Source organism: Malurus melanocephalus, unplaced genomic scaffold (genome assembly GCF_030028575.1).
Source record: "Malurus melanocephalus ecotype Western Australia unplaced genomic scaffold, MMel_1.1 scaffold_587, whole genome shotgun sequence".
NCBI lineage: Eukaryota > Metazoa > Chordata > Aves > Passeriformes > Maluridae > Malurus > Malurus melanocephalus.
This window is the reverse complement of record NW_026623819.1, coordinates 344,879-362,649: the sequence shown is the minus strand read 5'-3', so window position 1 is coordinate 362,649 and position 17,771 is coordinate 344,879. Positions and strand designations below refer to the sequence as shown.

Here is a 17,771-nt window from a genome sequence, read left to right as displayed (position 1 = left end):
GTCTTTCCTCTCAAGTTAAGACTTGGCTGTTCAGTCACAGAATCAGCCACATTCTATTGCTAAACTGGTATTTTATTCAAATACCTGAAGTTTATTTTACATCCAATCTCTCTAATCCAAGTCAGTTTTCATTTTGGCTCAGTATACCTGGGAAAGCTTCAGGCTCAGGCTATCAGTTCAGAATGAATGCACAAGCCTTTCGTGATGAAAAAAGCAACTGTCCAGTTAGAAAAGTCTAAACTTGAATCACAAATGGGGTTTGCTTCATCCCTGCAAGCTCAGAGAATCTAAAAACTTTGGACTAACAGAATTCCAAGATTCCTGAACATTTTCATGAACGAGAGAAAGCATGACCAAAATAAAATAAGCATGATGCATGATGCTCTTTCTCTTTCTTCCTTAAAAAAGACAAAGGTAAAAGCAGTAGCAAATTCTGTTAGAGCTACAAGTGGTAACGCATTACAAACTTTGTGAGGAGCGAGCAAAAGTGTCKAAAGCCCACCAAAACGATCGCTGCAAGAGAAAAGTAGCAAAGCCAGCCGAAAGCAAACGCTGAACACACCTTTGTCTGTCCCGGCTCCTGTGCACGGAGCGTCCAACCTTCATACCCGGGACAAAACCGGGAGGAGGAGGGAGGGAGCTGCCGAGTGGGACGGAGCGAAATCCCGCCCCGCTTTTACATGTCGAGGGCTCTSGGCTCTGTGATCACAAAGCAGCTTTACAGCCCCTGTTCAAACAGTTCAGCTCCAGGGTAACAAGTTCAAAGTGGGAGGAGGCAAAAGGAATCGGAGGGTGGTAACGATTCCCGAGCAGACGTTTCGTTCCTTTGGCATCCGCAGAACCTGTTCTTCAGGTTGGAAACTGAAACATCTGCCCGGTGCCCCTGTTTGAAAGCTGCGCTCCGAAGCTCTTGTCTCCTAACAGGTCTGCAGAGGGAAAAATCAGATTTTATAATGCGCAGACAAGTAGCCTGTGGGAGGGAAAGTTAATCATTGCTGAGCACAGAGTTTGTTTTACATGTTGGACTTCCTTGTGGTAACGTCGGTGAAGCAGCGCKCTCCCCGGTTAGAAGGAAGAGCAGAGAAGCATGGCATGGAAATCAAGAAACCTGGCTTGCAAAAACTTAATCAGAACRCAGAATCTACGTTTTAAGCGATAATAGCTGTTTTCTGAAGTCACCAATATCRATCAGAATACAAAGTAGAAGAAATAGATTTTTCTGGCACATCAGAGTGTAACGACAAAYATTTAATGCATGTGTGTTTCTATAGATGTGTGAATATATATGTGAAAACATATAAAAGTACTTTTTCCACACAAAATGGGAAGGTTACTTGGCGTGCTGCACCTCCTTAGTTCAAAACACACTGACAGAACCGCCACGCTTCAAAATATCACAAAAATACATAGCTTTTAGAATAGAATAAAATTCATATAATTAGTCAAAATGGACATAYACACAGAACTTATACACTTCTAATATTTTAACATTTGTTGGCAGAGTATAACCTTCAGCTTTATAAAGGGTTTTCAATCTAATAATTAAATGGTCATTAGTCTGGATTTCAGCTTTGCAAAAATCCTCTCGAGTTCTTTGGTTTCTTGACCCATAAAACAAGAAAATCATATTTACCCATCTCAATAAAATGGCAACAAACATGTTCGGTATTTTTATTAACAACTGAGCTGCTGTACGTGTGAGATACCATGGAGATCACAGCTCTCCCTCTAAACAAAAGTCAAAACATGAGAGATTGGAACTGGAATTCTGAACCAAATTATCCAACAACTGGCAATTAGTTTTAATGTTGTATATTTTGTCAACGCTGTAATTTAGGGTGGCAGCTTCGAGTTTTTATTTTATGGCAGATCCCCAAGATTGAAGTGTGAAAATGTCCCATTCCAGACCCCATTTCCCGGGGGACATTTCCTTATGCAGCTCTGCCCCCTACTGTTGTACTACATTAGATGTTCCAACGTTTTTCCCTAATTCCACTGATTTTACAGCTACAGAGGGAACAATCCGCAATCCCAGTGATGCGATACACCAAATAAAAATTGAGCAGCGCCTGGAGCAAGGAGGGAGGGATTAAGAATGTTTTGCGTATCTGAAAGATTCATCACAGCTTTGCTTATCACATACAACTCCTGGTGCAGTTTAATTAGAACTTTGATACCACGATCAKTGCACTAATAGGCTCCTGAAAGGACTACAAATATCCAATTTATTTGTGGTTATGCTTGGCCACAGGTCTTTATTTGCTTCTGAGGAACAAGAAGGAAAAAAACCCACCAGGCTCCTGCTCTCCCAGCATTTTCCAGTGAATTCCTGCCATATCAGTCTGTAAAATCTTCAGGCAAACATCTACTTTAATTCAAGTAGTTTGGTCAAATAAAATAATTAAATGTGGAGCTGTTTAACCATCCCTTTACTTTAGCATGTTGCAAAACCGAATTTATAACAATGAGACAATGAGACCTGCTAGGAAGAAAATAAACTAGTTTTGGCAAAAATTATTGTACCAGACTTCAGAATGTAGAAAAAAAAAGAAACAGATTAAATATTATATATATGTATGTGTGTGTACATATATATGTACATTTTAATATTTGTAATTTATATATACATACATGTGTAGGTTGTAAGCATTTGTAGAATGCTGCTACCTTTGCTAAAATAATGATCTTTTTTTTTAAATGGAGGGTTATTCTTTTTTTTTTTTAATTTTATAAAAATATTACCATTATCCTTAAACAGCAGGCGCTGCTGCAAGAGCCTCATGGCAGGTAACAGGACTGTGGCTGACTCCATCGAGAGGATAATAAATTCCTAAATAAAATAAGAATTTATCAGAAACTCTGAAAACACCCAAATCCCCCCTGTTCCCAGTGACTTAGCCACCAAGGAACCCCCGGCAGGAACTGAGGGACCGATCTGGGGACTCTGGAGCTGAAAAACTTCTGAGCTGTCACAGCTCTACAGCCTTTATCCCGCTGATACCGGGATTTTGGATATGGATGGAGTGTGTTTATAGTTTAGTGTTTAGAAGGTGGTGTTTGTTGTTCGCTTCATGCAGAGCTCGCCAGAAAACAAAAGGCGGCTTGTTCGGTTCCCCCAAATAAACAGCTCATCTTTAAAAGGATGCCAGGAGGCTTTCGCAGCTGTTAAAAAAGAAGGGCAGGAAACTTAATGCACCTTCTTTCTAAATTATCCCCGGGCTGCGGAACGGGTGGAGCATTTGTAGGAGATTTATAGGGCTGCACCTGCCTGGGGAGCTGTGATTTGGTGGGTTCCTTGTGAGCTGCGCTCTCAAACATCCAAGACCTCACATTTTACTGTTCTCACCACCTCAGCTGCGATCCCGGCGCCCCTTCCCGATCCTTTTTCCGCTCTTTTTCCCATCCCTCACGGTCGCCCTCACGGTTGTTCACCGCATTTTTCCGCCCCTTTTCCCACCCTATTTCCCATTCTCCCCGCCCCTTTCCCCACCCTATTTCCCCCTCTCCCCGCCCTTTTTCCCCTCCCTCAGGACAGGGGAGGTGTTTCCCTCCCCCTCACGCGGCCCCGCCCTTTTCCCGCCCCGCTCTGACGGGATATCCCTGCGCGGGGGCGGGTGCTCCGCCGCTGCCGGGGCCGCGGTGCATCCGCGGGTCCCTCAGAGGCCGTGTTCCTCCGCCCGCCATGGCGGCGGCGGCGGGCCCGGCGCGGTTGGTGCGCTGCGGGCAAAAGGACGAGCTGTACCGGGCCGGGCTGCGCAGCGGGGCCGGCACTGCTCTGCGGGGGCTGGCGGGTAATGCCTGAGGCGGGTTGGATGCACCCCGAGCTCTCCTGCGCTCTGCGGGATCCCCAGCGGGGCTCTATACCGGGGTCGGAGCGGGTGAGGGGGCTGGTGGCGTGTCCGGGAGGARTTCCCCGGGAAGGGCTCGGATCAGCACGGGTTTGGTGGACAGTGACAGCMGCGTCCCCGTCCCGCAGGTGCCCGGCCGTGGCTGGAGTGGAGGAGGGAGGTGGAGCTGCTCTCTGATGTGGCGTATTTCGTGCTGACCACGCTGTCAGGTAACCGCCCGGAAACTTTTCTGTCAATTTTTATATTTTTAATTTCTATCGTTTCTCCCAACGTGATAAAACTGACGGGCCACTCCCGCGGCTGCTGTGCTGGTGATCGCCACCTGAGACTACCCAACAGCAGTTGTCTTTAATGTGGGGATTGGTTTAGTTCAGCTAAATGCCTTTTAGTAAAGATGAATCCACGAAATTGTTGGAATTGGATTCAAATGCACTTTATCAACACAGACACACGTTCTTCTAAAAGCAAATTATTTTAAAGAAGCATAAATGTATGACACCATGAAAAGTACCCCTGCTTTAAGCCTAGAACTGCAGATTTTGGATGACACCRTGACACTTACCTTAATTCAACACACAAAAAAATATCTATTATTTCCAAAACTACAAAGTTGGAGGAACTGTGACCTGAACAGCCTGTCCCCACTGTTTACCACACCCAGAGTGACCCTGCAGTTACCACCTCAGCCTGTTTTCTGTTGCACACACTGTTTAGGTTATCAGACTCTGGGAGAAGARTATGTGAACATCATTCAAGTCGACCCAAGCAAGAAGAAGGTGCCTTCTTTCCTTCGACGGGCCGTGTTCATTTCCCTGCACACTGTTGTACCCTACTGCCTGGAAAAGGCACTGCTGCACCTGGAACAYGAGCTGCAGATGGAAACTGAGGAACTCAGGACTCCAGAGTCCCCCCCAGCACTTGGCTTTCCCAGCAGGACCTTAATTCGCAGCTGGATTCGGAAGCAGGTTGGGGAGCTCACGGAGCAGCAGAAGAAAACAGTCTCCCAAATTGTTTATGTGCTTAAACAATGCATCCCTCTGCTACACCGGCTCCACCTGGCAGTGTTCTACATCCAGGGCACATTCTATCACCTGTCCAAAAGGATCTCAGGGATCTCGTATGTAAGTGGTTTTCTGAGTGTTTGAAGGTGGAGATTTTTGGCCTCTTCAGGGATGCCATGTGGGTAAAGGGGATAAGGAACTTGGCCGTGGCTGATGACATGGGTAGAGCAGAAAGGTGAAAGGTTTTGCATTATATGAGGGGTGATGAGTCCCTGCAGAGAGGTCACAGGTAATAATGAACAGTGTTAGAAGTTAATACCCTGTGTCACTTCARTCTGTTTGCCACAAATACACTAAAAGTGAGAGATGCCTTGATAAATCCTTGGGAAATACCGTTTTGAACAAAACCCAGTACATGTTTAGATAGCACTTTTGTGTATAAAGAGCTTAACTGTGTATCTTTACAAAAAAATATCAGTCACTGGCCCAGAAATGTGTACAGACACAGGAGTTTACAACAATTCCCAATGCCTGTGTTGAAAAGAGGTGCTTGCTCGGAGATACCTAAGAACCAAACCAATTAACRTTGCAATTTTTATGGATAGACAGACAGCTGATCCTGCTCAGAGAGCAACTAAGTCCAGCCTGAATGAAGGTGGTTACACCTCTTGAGAGACAGCAGGTTGAGAAAGTCCTAAAATGTCAAATTTTTGGACATGAGAATCCCAAATCAAGTTTATTGAAGGCAGGGATAGGGGGAACAGTTTCATAAAACCACAGTTTTATGAAAACAAAACATCGCTATTTCTGTGAATTCTGTAGCTGCATTTTGGAGGACCACAAGAGGAAGATCAGAGTATCCGATCAAGTTACAAGTTTCTGGGAATAATTTCTCTCTTCCACCTTCTACTAACCATTGGAGTTCAGATGTACAGCTTCAAACAGAAGCAGAGAGCRAGGCAGGAGTGGAAGCTGCACCGCAACCTCGCTCACCAGAAGTAAGATGTGGTTTTTACTTCCTCAGAAAGAGGTGGGAATGTCATAGCTGTCATGAACAGGGACAACACAGGAGTGACACACCAATTTAAGTTGGAACCTGATGTAACAATTAATCAGCAAAACTAATTCCTCACTGGTTTGCGCATATCTTGGATTTTCTGCTTTGGTGTTTTTAGATCTTCATGAACAAGGTTGATACTGGAGTACAGGGTTTACTTCAGGATTGTGTTATCAAGTATTTCTGATGAGCAGGGTAAGTGCAATTAACCCCAGTGTGACTGTGTTAATTAGGAACACGAGCAAGGAGCCAGCTGCTGGGCGCCAGTCCCGCTGCACGCTGTGCTTGGAGGAGCGGAGGCACAGCACAGCCACCCCCTGCGGGCACCTCTTCTGCTGGGAGTGCATCACTGCCTGGTGCAACACCAGGGTGAGTTCACAGCACAGCCACCCTGCTGAGTGCCCCTCAGCCTGCCTTTAATGCCCTGTGTCAGCACCCAGAGCTGACCAGGACCTGTGTAGTCATTGAAACACAATGACAGTTACATAGGTGAGGTCAGTAAGGTGAACACCTTAAACTGGGCCATCCCAGTTCGGACTGAAAAATTATTTTCTGAAAGTAGCTCAGAAGTTCTCTTCAGATTTTTAAAAACTTTTAAATAGAACTATTCACTGTGTCCATCTAATCCTTTTTCTCTCTGTAGGCAGAATGTCCACTGTGCAGAGARAAGTTTAATCCTCAGAAACTCATCTACCTACGGCACTATCAAATGTAAAGGAAAAACCTCCTCYATCTCCTAACAAGGGCCTCAGTTCATACCCTCATATTTGTCCTACAGCTTGGGTGGGTCCATAAAAAAGCTTTATTAAACTGGGAACTGGCACTTCATTCCTATGTGACAGAATAAAGCTGTTTCTGCTTCTACACTTCTGTCTCTTCTAATATAACATTTGACCAGATTAAAAATGGGTTTTTAAAACATGTTTATCACAAGTTTAATAATTTTCTTCATTTTAGACAATGGAAAACTCGGGTTTTCCATCACTATTAGCAATGGAGACTTTTCAGCAAGTATTCCAGACATGTAGGCTGTAGCAATGTAACAAAGTAGTGTTTTCTAAAGCCCTGCAGTGCTGCCAATGTCCCTGAAGCACAGGGGAAAAGATTATTAGTTGTTAATATACAAGATGCAGAAAATCAATTTATCTGTATTTTCCAATACAGGTGGGGAGAAAAATCCAGGTGGTCCACTCTGTGCATCATAAATTACAGTTTCAATAAATCTTTCACAAATGGCACTCAATGTGGACTCAGGGGGGCAGGGTCAGGTGGGCTACACCAAAAGCACTTTTAAGACAGGTCTTTGTGCTACAAAGATCCTGGTTTATCCAGTCAACAAATCTCCAAGCATTGTAAAAACCCCAGTAAATTTAGTCTAACTTTTCACATAATCCCACTGCATACAGGGCATCTGCCTTCCCAAGAGGAAGCCACTAATCCAAACCTGCCCAAACCAAACCTCAAAATAAAGTGTAGGTAAAAATGTAGATTTGCAATAGATGTCATTASCACTCTCGTTTACTAAGCACCATCCCAGTTGGTAATTTTAATATTAATAAACATATTTTTCTCCCTGATTTGTCTTTATCATTCAGAAACTCCAGCAACCCTAAAAACAGCTTCTCCAAGTCAAAACTTTCAGAATTTGGCAACAACCCACSAGCATCCACAACTGGTACTTTTATAAGGCCCAGTTTGGATACTGTTTCCCTTATTTTAACTGTTTACATTCTTAGTTTCCACACTGCTAATAAAACAAACACATACAAACAAACAAAAAAGCCACAGATCCATGTGAGCTAAAACTACCTGTCATTTTCCCAGGATTACTGAATTCCAGAGCTCCACAAAGATCAGAGAAAAAGGTTCCTACATACATTTTCCAATTAGTTGTCTGCTGAATTCCATTCAAAATCTTCCAAAACCTAATCTTTTCCTACCTTCTGCAAGTGAATGTTCCCTGAAGAGTTGAAAAAGCATTTCATGAAGGTAAATTGAGGGCAACCATTATTGAAAAGGAGTCATAAATACTGTTAGATCAAGAGATATATAAAGATAGAGAACAAGTAAAGGGGAACACTGTCTTTTAATAAATTTTGGAATTAAAAAGTCACTTAATAAAACTGCAGTTGTATCACATGAAAAAGTTTACATGCAGGTCATTTATCTCTCATTTTTCCCCCCATAAAAAAAAGAAAATCTGTTTAAAACCCCCACCACTGTCTGTTCTGGCCAGTTTGGGTACATCCTGTGGGGCTGCATGAAGTCAGCTTCAATTACTCAAGAAACCATTAAGTATGAAAGAAACTCCAACTAATAACAATTAAAATATATATTTTTATAATTCCAGGTCCTCAAAGGAAATTGTGATAGAATTTGAACAAAGTTCTGAGTCATCACGAAAGAGCCAAATTTTAGCATCTGCTGGGAGATGGAACAGTGAAACTGGCATTAAAACCCAACACAACCGAGTTGCTTTAGAAGCTAAATGAGTATTTTTGCCCTACTGCAAACCCCATAATTTAGTAATTTTTTATTCCTATCTATACTCGTTTGGTTATAATTCAGTAATACCATGCATTTAGGAAACTGGCTGAAGTTCTGCATCTAATTAGGGCTACTGAATTTTTCTATGAAAACAGCACACGGCCATGAAGCAGAAAACAGCATCACGTGTGCCAGCTTACACTTTCCTCCACAGATGTGCACAGCACTTCAGGGTGATGTTGAGCAGGAGAACTATGTAAAAATATCCAACTCTAGGCCATTAACCTCTCCAGTGCAACGGATCTTGAAAGAAATACGTTATCCCAAATCCATGGGATTATCCAAAGTTTCTCCAACTTCTTACAAAAGAGAATAAACTCAATGCAATTTGGTTAGAATGCCAGTTTCCTCAAGAAACTGATATTTCAGATAAAAATAGCAAGATCCTCGTAAAATGAAAATTCAACTGCTTTGTCACCACTCTGTTAATCACTTTTATGAAGAAAAAAGGCATTGTTACAATGGCTCAAAATCGTTCCTTTAGTGAGCAGTACAATTGGTCAACAGGTTGATTGCTTCTTCTAGCTAGCAAAGGTCTTCCCCACATCCTCTTTCCCTTTGTATTTCCTCTTGCCATGTGTGAAGGGTATATATCTGTACTTTATCATGTGCTGCAAAGAGAAAACAGCAGTTGTTGAGGCAAGAAACTTAAGTTATATTTAGAAAAATATAACTTAAGATATTAAGTTTTCTTAATATTCCATATTTAGAAAAAATGGTTTATAATGCACATTGTGAATTACTGAGTCCGCTAGAAAGAGAGTTCTTAGTAAAGATAATGAAACCATTAATCCTACAGCAATTTAAATTTAAATAGGAGTATGAAAGCAGTTTTAGAAATCTCAGATTTGGGTTTAGCCAATGATTTGTACATACAATGAAGGTTACTGATTGGGGAACCACATTAAACTGGAGAGAGCTAATTCTTTCCTATCCTTTAATCTTTGATTCAAATCACAGTACCTGTCTAAAATTCTGAATGTCTRGGAAAAAAATTAGTTATTTTTTWAAAATGCCAACAAACCATAAGTAATTTGTTAAAGTGGTTTGAATCCCTTGTCCATGTTCTTGCCCTTTACCCCATCTACTTTCTCACACCACCTGTGAGAACTTCCTTTTTCACCCACCAGAGATGGTTCAACACCTCCACATCCAAAACAGCCACAGGAAGTGGATGAAAAAAAACTGCATAAAAACCTGGTATTGCACTCTAAAGTCAAAAACCTTTTGACAGAAAGGACAAAGTATTGTAAATTCTGCTCAACACTGTAAAGATGCCCCATCTGAACAACTAATGTTCAAATACACCAATAATTCAAATAACCCTAGTTACTCAAGTTCCTCAGTAAAATAAATGTGAGCAGCACATTTAACCCCTGAAGGGCTCCACTGCATGGCCAGACTGGAGCAATGCTGTAAATCCTGACATCACAAATGCTCCTCTCTGCTCCTGCCAAGATCTCACCTTGATTTGCCTCTTCATAGTGATACAAAATAGCATAATGAAGTACATCACAAGAATTGGCCAAAACACAGGAACGTTGAAAGCCTCGAAGAATGTACAAGCCATAGCAACCAGGATTCCTTTAGTGGCAGAGTGCCTGAAAAACAGCAGTAATAATTAATCCTTCAAGCCCAACTACCCCTAAAGTCATGCAGATATTTATGTTTYTCAAAAACAGAACACAGGCAGATGGATCCACTCACCAGAATTTGAATTCTGGGAGCCTTCTAATGAAAGGCCGAAATTCTTCATTTTGCCTTGTAGGTAAGGAAGGACCATCATCTAAAAATAACAGAAAAGAAACCAAAACCACAAACCTCCTCACAGYAGTTTTCTACACTATTCAGACTCCAGATTTGTTTTACTTTCTATTTTAAGAAAAAAAGCCAAAACAATCACAAAACAAAACCACACCCAATTTCCATTGTTACACATAGATCCCTGTTAGAACTGCTGGTTTAATATAAGTTCACGCAGTTTCCTTAAAAGAAACTTAAATTCCTTTAAAGAAAATAGGGAATAGGAATGTCAGGTCACTTGAGCTACTATTAGGAGAGCTTAAGTAACAAGTCTCCTTTCAAATCACAGAAAACTAGTACAACTGGAATTTTTCCAAGTCCCATGAAAAAGGACAAATTTTATAGTAACTCTTGATGTCAAGTTGTACAGATTCTTTCAGGTCTGAAAAAATGCAATGTAAGGCTCAAACCGCATTATCTTTACACTACTGTATCAGACAAAAGGAACTGGAAGTTTGACCCAATTTAAAATGTTGGTAAAAAGGAACTTTTGCTCATACCTGAATCTTCCATTAGAGAGGGGTCTACCTTTGGCGACAGGAAAGCTATGAAGAGGTTGAGGTGGTAGATTCCCAAGGCATATGTCACAATGTACCAACCCTGCACAAGGAGGAAGAGACAAAGGGAAAGTCTTCCTGAAAAACATTTTCTGATACTGATTCTTTAACAAAATTAAACAACCCAGGTTTTTTGCTGCCTTGAGAAGCTTTTCTACATGCTCACATTAACTGAAAGGTTTCTGGGCTTGTAAAAATATCAGAAATTCTCACTTGATTAAAACAAGTCTTAGAACATGACAGGAGCGACAAATTGAATATGAAATCTTGGTAAGGCATCCAGGTTCTCTCTGTTCAAGGGTTCAAAATTAGTAAAGAGCATCAAAACATTATTTGTTTAATCATCTTTGCAGCCTTCAGTCTCTAAAATGYTCCTATTACTATGACCTGTAGGCCTTTCATATTCCATAATCTTCAGGTTTTGGGAGCAACAATTCCCTAGTTCTTAACTGAATTGCAGACTGGCATGGAACAGAAACATCTGATTAGTGGGGAATAGTCTGCCACTGGTCTGCAGTRAGAGAAATGCTGACAAAGCCATTCTTTATGGTTTGTGTGACAGAAAAGAACCCCTGGCTCTGAGCACGTTGWTACACAGCTTTAATAGAAAAGTAAAAACTTAATTACAACAGTTTTCAGAGGTTAATTTTCTGATTTCATCAGMTTGCCATCAGATGAATGTCCTTGTGTATTCACACATTTTATTCGCTGCAACAGCGACTTCCACACCCACTGGATGTGTTCTCTCTTGAAACTACACAATTTACCTTCTAGATGTGCTGAACGATACCACAAGTGATTCCAAAGTAACACCACACTTTAAAAGCACTCTTAAAATCAAAATTAAACCAGCAATAATATCTAGAACTACTTCAACATCAAATCCAGTTTTCTTACCTGCAGTAAATAAACTCTAATCATGTAGATAAAACTCAGCCCCAACGTTACAATCCATCGCACTGCGGTGTAGGGGGTGGATTTGTCTAACCAGGACTGGTAGATCTAGGAGGAAACACAAAGTGCACAGCTGTAAAATACTTAAATGAAGCTCATTTCAAGGCAGCATGGGCAAAAGRAAGCATTTGGGAGGAGTATTTTGGGAAAGAGAATAACATGAAACATTTGTATTCCTTATTACAAATAAATTATACACAGCTATACTTACAAGCTTCTGTATTTTTACAAAGGCAAAAAGGTAATCTCTAATGCTTGGGGCATTGTAAAGCAATTTAAATTTTCAGTATTTTATGCAAGTTACTTTCATTAAGATGAATWTGACATGAAATCTAAACTCACTCCTCATTTTTGACAGTAACAATGTATTTCTACTGTGGAATGTCACATATATGCCCAGTTAAATATTCCAATAAGCCATTTATTATAGATATTTACCTATTTTAAAAGGCTTCAAAAGAAATATTCTATACCCACTTTGGCATTTCAGCAAACCATCCAACCACCAGTGAATTCAAGAAGCTGCTTCTAAAGGAGTCAGAAAAATCCTTCACAAAACCAACCTGTCCAAGTCTTGAGAAAAATCTATAGACCACCGAAGGTTTTCCATGCACAGACTCCCCAATGCTGTCCCCTTCTGACATGGTGGCTGTGGAAACAAAACAGGACAAGGGAACATTGAMATCCAAAATCTAAGCTCAGGGAGGTTGAGAGCACACTCTCTGAACCAGAATTCACATATGATATTCTTTTGTCTTGCCCTGTTTGAAACAAACTTTGAATGAAGTATTCTTAAAAAGAGCACATTTATGCCAACATGAAATTGTTAAATTTCATTCATTAAAATTCCTTATCCAAGAAAGCAAAGAACAGAGTATTTTACAAAGGCAAAACACAATCCAGTCCATTTCAGGGAAGGAAATCAAAAAATCCATAACAAATTTGGGAAGAGCATGGTTGGACATGGTCACTTTGCTAAGGCACAGGCTGAGGTACAAGCCCTAAGCAGTGAGACATGAACTGCAGTACCTCCTTCTTACCACTCATTCTCCAAAAGCAAAGAACAAAACCAGAATAAATGTATTTTTTTTAAAGCTGCTTAGGATTTTAAGTAACTACAGGATTTGAGTAACTACATAGTGAAGAAATTAGTTCAGGACTCCACACACCAGTGATTTCAGAACTCTGCAGAGCACCAAACCCAAAACACTGCCCACGCTGGAATCATTCAATGAGTTTCTCTGTCACTTGAACACCAAGAGCTAAGAAGTGACAGGAAAGTTTTATGCCTGAGCAAAACTGTACAGTCAAAGCACCAAGAGCCTGAACTCAAATAAAAAAAATTACCCAAGGGGATTATTTTTCAGTACATGCTTCTGCTACCAATTGAAGAGCTTTRTTTTCCTTATCAGTCAAGTGTAATTGCATTTTACAGCTGCCTTCGAGATAGAAGCCAAATAAAGTGGATCCTAAGCTGAAACATTTTGCCACATCACCAAGAGCAATCCCTGGCATTACTTCCTGGAATCCTCATCTGTGGGTGGGACTATGTAACTCTGGGATACTGGGAGAACATTCAGCCCTACTCTAGAGCCTCAGAGGACAATAAAGCTGTAWGAAACATTCATAAATTAAAATAAAGCGAATTGTCTTAGATGCTGCAATACAATGAGTGCTGCAGAAAATTTAAGACCAAGGACAATGTGAGGAGGCACAAAACCTTAAAGTTGTGTGCTTTTTCTGTAAACAACTGAAWGCTATGTCCTATGGAATAATTAGAAAGAAGAAAAAAGAAGTCCTGTTACACTTCAAAAGCTAAGGGAACTCATTAGGAGACTTCAGGAACTGAGTCCACTTTAATTCAAGCTATAACTAACAGAAAAGAATGAAGTAGAAAGTAATACAATATAACCTTTTCCATTACAGGCAATAGRAAGTTATTATTCTTCTCCCCACTCACTGCAGGACCGAAATTATTCAGTGTTCTCAGCTGAACATCATTTGGTGCTTTATTTTGTGGGGTTTTTTTTAATGTCCTGAAGTATAAAGCTGTAACAAAAAGTTATTCAACTAATTAGAATCACAGAATAATTTAACAGAGACCAATGAAAACTCTCACAGTCTCAAAATTAATTCTACAGATACATTCCCAGCAAATATGTGGAAAATCACTGAAGATCCTCACCCTGGAGCAGGGATCTTGCTTGGTGTAAAAAATTACGTTAAAAAATGTGATTATGTATGATCGTTTATCATACACAGTTTTTCCACAGCAGGCCAAGAAATACAATACTTCTACTAAGGAGAAATCTCACATGGGCTGAGTTTTACCACAAGACACAAAATTTAAGGTAATATTTCTTATCACATTAAAAGTTTGCCGAAGGAACACCTGCAATGAACAATTATCAAGAGCAGGAGTCTTTGGCATTGTTCTGAGGGTAGTTTATGGTCAAGAACACTGGGTTTTATTGGTTTAAGGGAATAATTAAACCTAAACAGTTGCAATCTCTCTTTCACAATCATGGTTTGGGTTAGAAGGGACTTTAAAGATCACCCAGTTCCACCTCCTGCCACAGGCAGGGACACCTTCCACTATCCCAGATTGCTCCAAGCCCCGTCCAACCTGGCCTTGGACACTTCCAAGGATGGTGCAGACACAGCTTCTCTGAGCAACTTCTGCCAGGGCCTTCTCACCCTTACAGGGAAGAATTTCTTCCCAAAACCCCATCTAAACCCATTCTCTATCAGTTTTAAGGCATTCCCCCTTGTCCTGTCATTCCAGGCCCTTGAGAAAAGTCTCTCTGCATCTCTCTTGTAAAGGTAACATCAGATTCACTGCTCAGCACATTCACATCCTTCAGCCACTCCAGCACAGCCAACACTCAGCAAGACACACACAGACTACAACAACCAACGAGGGAATGGTTTGTCACCAGCAGAGCCGAGGCTGCTGCTAAAACTAAACAAAATTAAAGCAGTTTTCTCTGCTGAAAACACCACGTARGCAAAGGCATGGCCTTAACAATTATGCTTGTCCCCACAATTGTTACGGTAATTTCATTACAAACATCACTGATCACTGAGTTCTGAAAAGCAGAACCTCGGGCAGTAAAATTATTTACTTTAAGCCTCACATCATCACATAAAGGTACAGAATTTGAAGACAACTCTAATTGTATAGATTTTTCTTGAATGTAAAAGGTAAATGAAGCAGGTAACCAGCCAAAACACATTACTCATTCAGGTTACGTTGTCTCATAAAGGGAATGTCTTTGAGAAGCAACACACTAAGGTGATTTATTAAGAAGTGGGTGAATGGACAACCACGGGGAAACAACCCAYTGGTTGCTCGGACTGGTTTTCTACACTAAAAAAAGGCAGTGTTTAATTTTATCCATTGCAATAGCAGCTAAGCAACACCTGCGATTCCCGTTTGTGCCCGCAAGCGGGGACTTCCCCTGGCCCGGGCACTGCTCAGCCCCGGCGCGCTGGGACACTCGCTACAATGAACGGAAAGGAGCTGCGCTGGGTAGGAAAGGAATGCAGAAGCGGGCCGGCAGAGGGGAGACACCAGCACCGGGAGGCCTCGGCCGGAGCGCCGAGCCCGCAGCAGCCCCCGCGCTCCCGGAGGAGCCACACGCTCCAGACTCCTGCCCGCCCTCCCGGAGGTATCAGCGCCGCGCCCAGCGGCCCGGAGGCGCAGTGCCCGCTCCCGCTCCCACCCCATTCCAGCCCCGGTCGGTCCCGGTACTCACAGGCCASCGGGCCGGTCCTGCCTTCCGCTCCCGCCCCTCCACAGACCCAATATGGCGGCAGCGGGGATCCACTTCCGCTTCCGGGGTCGGGGGCGGGCACAGCCCCGGTGCGGCCCCGCTATTGGCCCCCGGGGGAATGGGCGGGGCCGCGCGCAGGGCGGGGCGGCTGGAAATGTGTGAGGGTATGAGGGGAGGTGAGCCGGGCGGTACCGGCGGAGAGCGGGGAGGTGTGTGCGGCCCGTGAGCGGGGCGGGGATCCGGCGGTACCGGCGGGGACCGAGTGCAGACGGGGCGGAGCGCGCGCCACTGAACGGGCCCGCCTTTCAACCCTGAGGCGGGCGTTCGGCCCCGCCCCCCGTGCTCGCGCAGCCAATGGGAGCGGCTGCTGGGGGCCGGCGCGGGCTGGCGGCCAATGGCGGGACGGCGGCGGGCTGGGAGGCGGGGTTGAGGGCGGGGTTKAGGGCGGGGTTAGGGGCGTGGCCGAGCCGAACCGAGCCCCTCCGAATTTAGCCGAACCCAGCCCGAGCCGAACCGAACCGAACCCGATCTCAGCCGAGCCCGCACCGAACTTTGCCGAGCCGAGCCGGAATGTGCCGAGCTGAGCTCGCGGGCGAACCGAGCCGAGCCGAGCCGAGCCGAGCAGAACCGCCTCACGGGACGAGGCCAAAGCTGGTGAAGGATTTAAAGTTTTAATGTGTTCATTATATTTTATTCCATGAACACACGAACGTTTGGGAATCAAAATTCATAGGAGAATACAAGAAAGACTCGTTACTTGGAAAATGAGGTAACACAAACATCCCTAGACGTGCTGAGGGGCGTTTGTTCCCGTGGAACRGGAACAGTGACAAACGAGCCCCAGGGTTCATAATTTCTTTTCTCTGGATTTGCTGCTACCGCTGTTCCTCACATTTCTGTACCGCCCGTGGGCACCACTGGGCGTCTCTCCAGCATCTGTTTTGGGGCTGAATCCGTAAATKCTTCAGGCTCAGTGGCTGCAGCGTTTTGTCCTAAAGTTTCCACTCAATACGTGCTCAAAAGTGGCAAGATGCAAAAAAAAATAAAAAAAAAATCCTGACACGCCTGAAAATCTATTGATTTAGTATTTATATTATGCAAGTATATGTATATACTTATTTATTTTATACATAAAATAAATACGTTTAAAATTAAATAATATACAAATAAACAATATAACATATTAATATATTTGTATAAAATATATAATGATTGTTTAATAAATAAAAAATATATAACTGTATATATATATATTTACTTATATTTACACATAAGTGTACATACATATAATTATATATTTTATCTGTAACTTAAATACACTCCCTTAATATAACTGATCCCTCAACATACACTGCTTAGAAAATTATATAGCTGAACATGAAACGATAAAAAATACTTTTTTTCAAGCAAAATAATGTGTTAAAGTCCTTTTTTTTTAACCTGTTTGGAATTAAATATTTATTTACTTAGCAGACTATCATAGATTTATGGTAGAGCTAACAGGAAATATGGGAAAGGATCATAAAATCCTGGAATTATTTGGGTTGGAAGGGACCTTAAAGATCATCATTAGAGGAGTTGTGGCTAGGCAACCCAGGGGAAACAAACCTGTTGTAATACAAATGGTAAAACCGGGTTCAATTTGCCCAAAAAAGGGCAAATTTTTAAGTTAAGGATCTGGGAATTCTGTCTTTGTCCACGTGGGGTTTTGCACATGAGATTTTGAAGTTTGTTTCCTTGGTCAGRTTATCCCAAATTTGTTCCTCATCAGTCGGCGTACCCAGGTATCTCACAGATAGTTCTATGCCTGAAAATTGTGTAAAACTGTCGGAATCTTGAAAAAAAAATCTGGGGGTTTTTCCTATACTGAAAGAATACCATGAATATCCTAAAGTAATCTGCTGGAGCAAGAAAACAYGGGCAGATATTTCAAGCTCTAGGGTATCCCAGCATTACTTCTGTGGGGTGCAGAATTGAACCATGGCGTGAACATTTAATCTGTCCTCAGTTTCAGCTGCAGCAATATCAGGGCCAGATTTTTAGATCAATCTTTGGCAAGTGATAATTTCTTTTAGTGAGTGGATGCTGTCAGTTAACAGCACGCTGCAGTCTGGGRACCTTCAGGTCGATTAAATGTCCAGCAAACAAGCAATAATCACAACTATCAGCAGAGACCTGATAACAGGAAACAACTCTGATTTATCTCCCTTTTGGCAATAAAACTGATT

The 17,771-nt window shown here is 42.3% G+C and overlaps 2 protein-coding genes across 2 annotated transcripts; one reads left to right on the top strand and one right to left on the bottom strand.

Moving 5' to 3' along the window:
- Positions 1-3,479: 3,479 nt before the first annotated feature.
- Positions 3,480-6,755, top strand: PEX10 (peroxisomal biogenesis factor 10). The gene is made up of 6 exons (XM_057382769.1): positions 3,480-3,791; positions 3,977-4,057; positions 4,563-4,969; positions 5,672-5,847; positions 6,140-6,275; positions 6,550-6,755. Exons 1-6 carry the CDS (start codon positions 3,683-3,685, stop codon positions 6,619-6,621), a joined length of 981 nt encoding a protein of 326 aa, XP_057238752.1. The 5' UTR covers positions 3,480-3,682; the 3' UTR covers positions 6,622-6,755.
- Positions 6,756-8,000: 1,245 nt separating this feature from the next.
- RER1 (retention in endoplasmic reticulum sorting receptor 1) lies at positions 8,001-15,790 on the bottom strand. Its single transcript, XM_057382770.1, has 7 exons — positions 15,526-15,790; positions 12,331-12,416; positions 11,711-11,815; positions 10,757-10,856; positions 10,161-10,239; positions 9,919-10,054; positions 8,001-9,064 (listed from the first exon to the last, which is right to left on the bottom strand). The coding sequence occupies exons 2-7, from the start codon at positions 12,409-12,411 to the stop codon at positions 8,975-8,977; spliced, it is 591 nt and encodes a 196-aa protein (XP_057238753.1). The 5' UTR covers positions 12,412-12,416; positions 15,526-15,790; the 3' UTR covers positions 8,001-8,974.
- Positions 15,791-17,771: the final 1,981 nt, after the last annotated feature.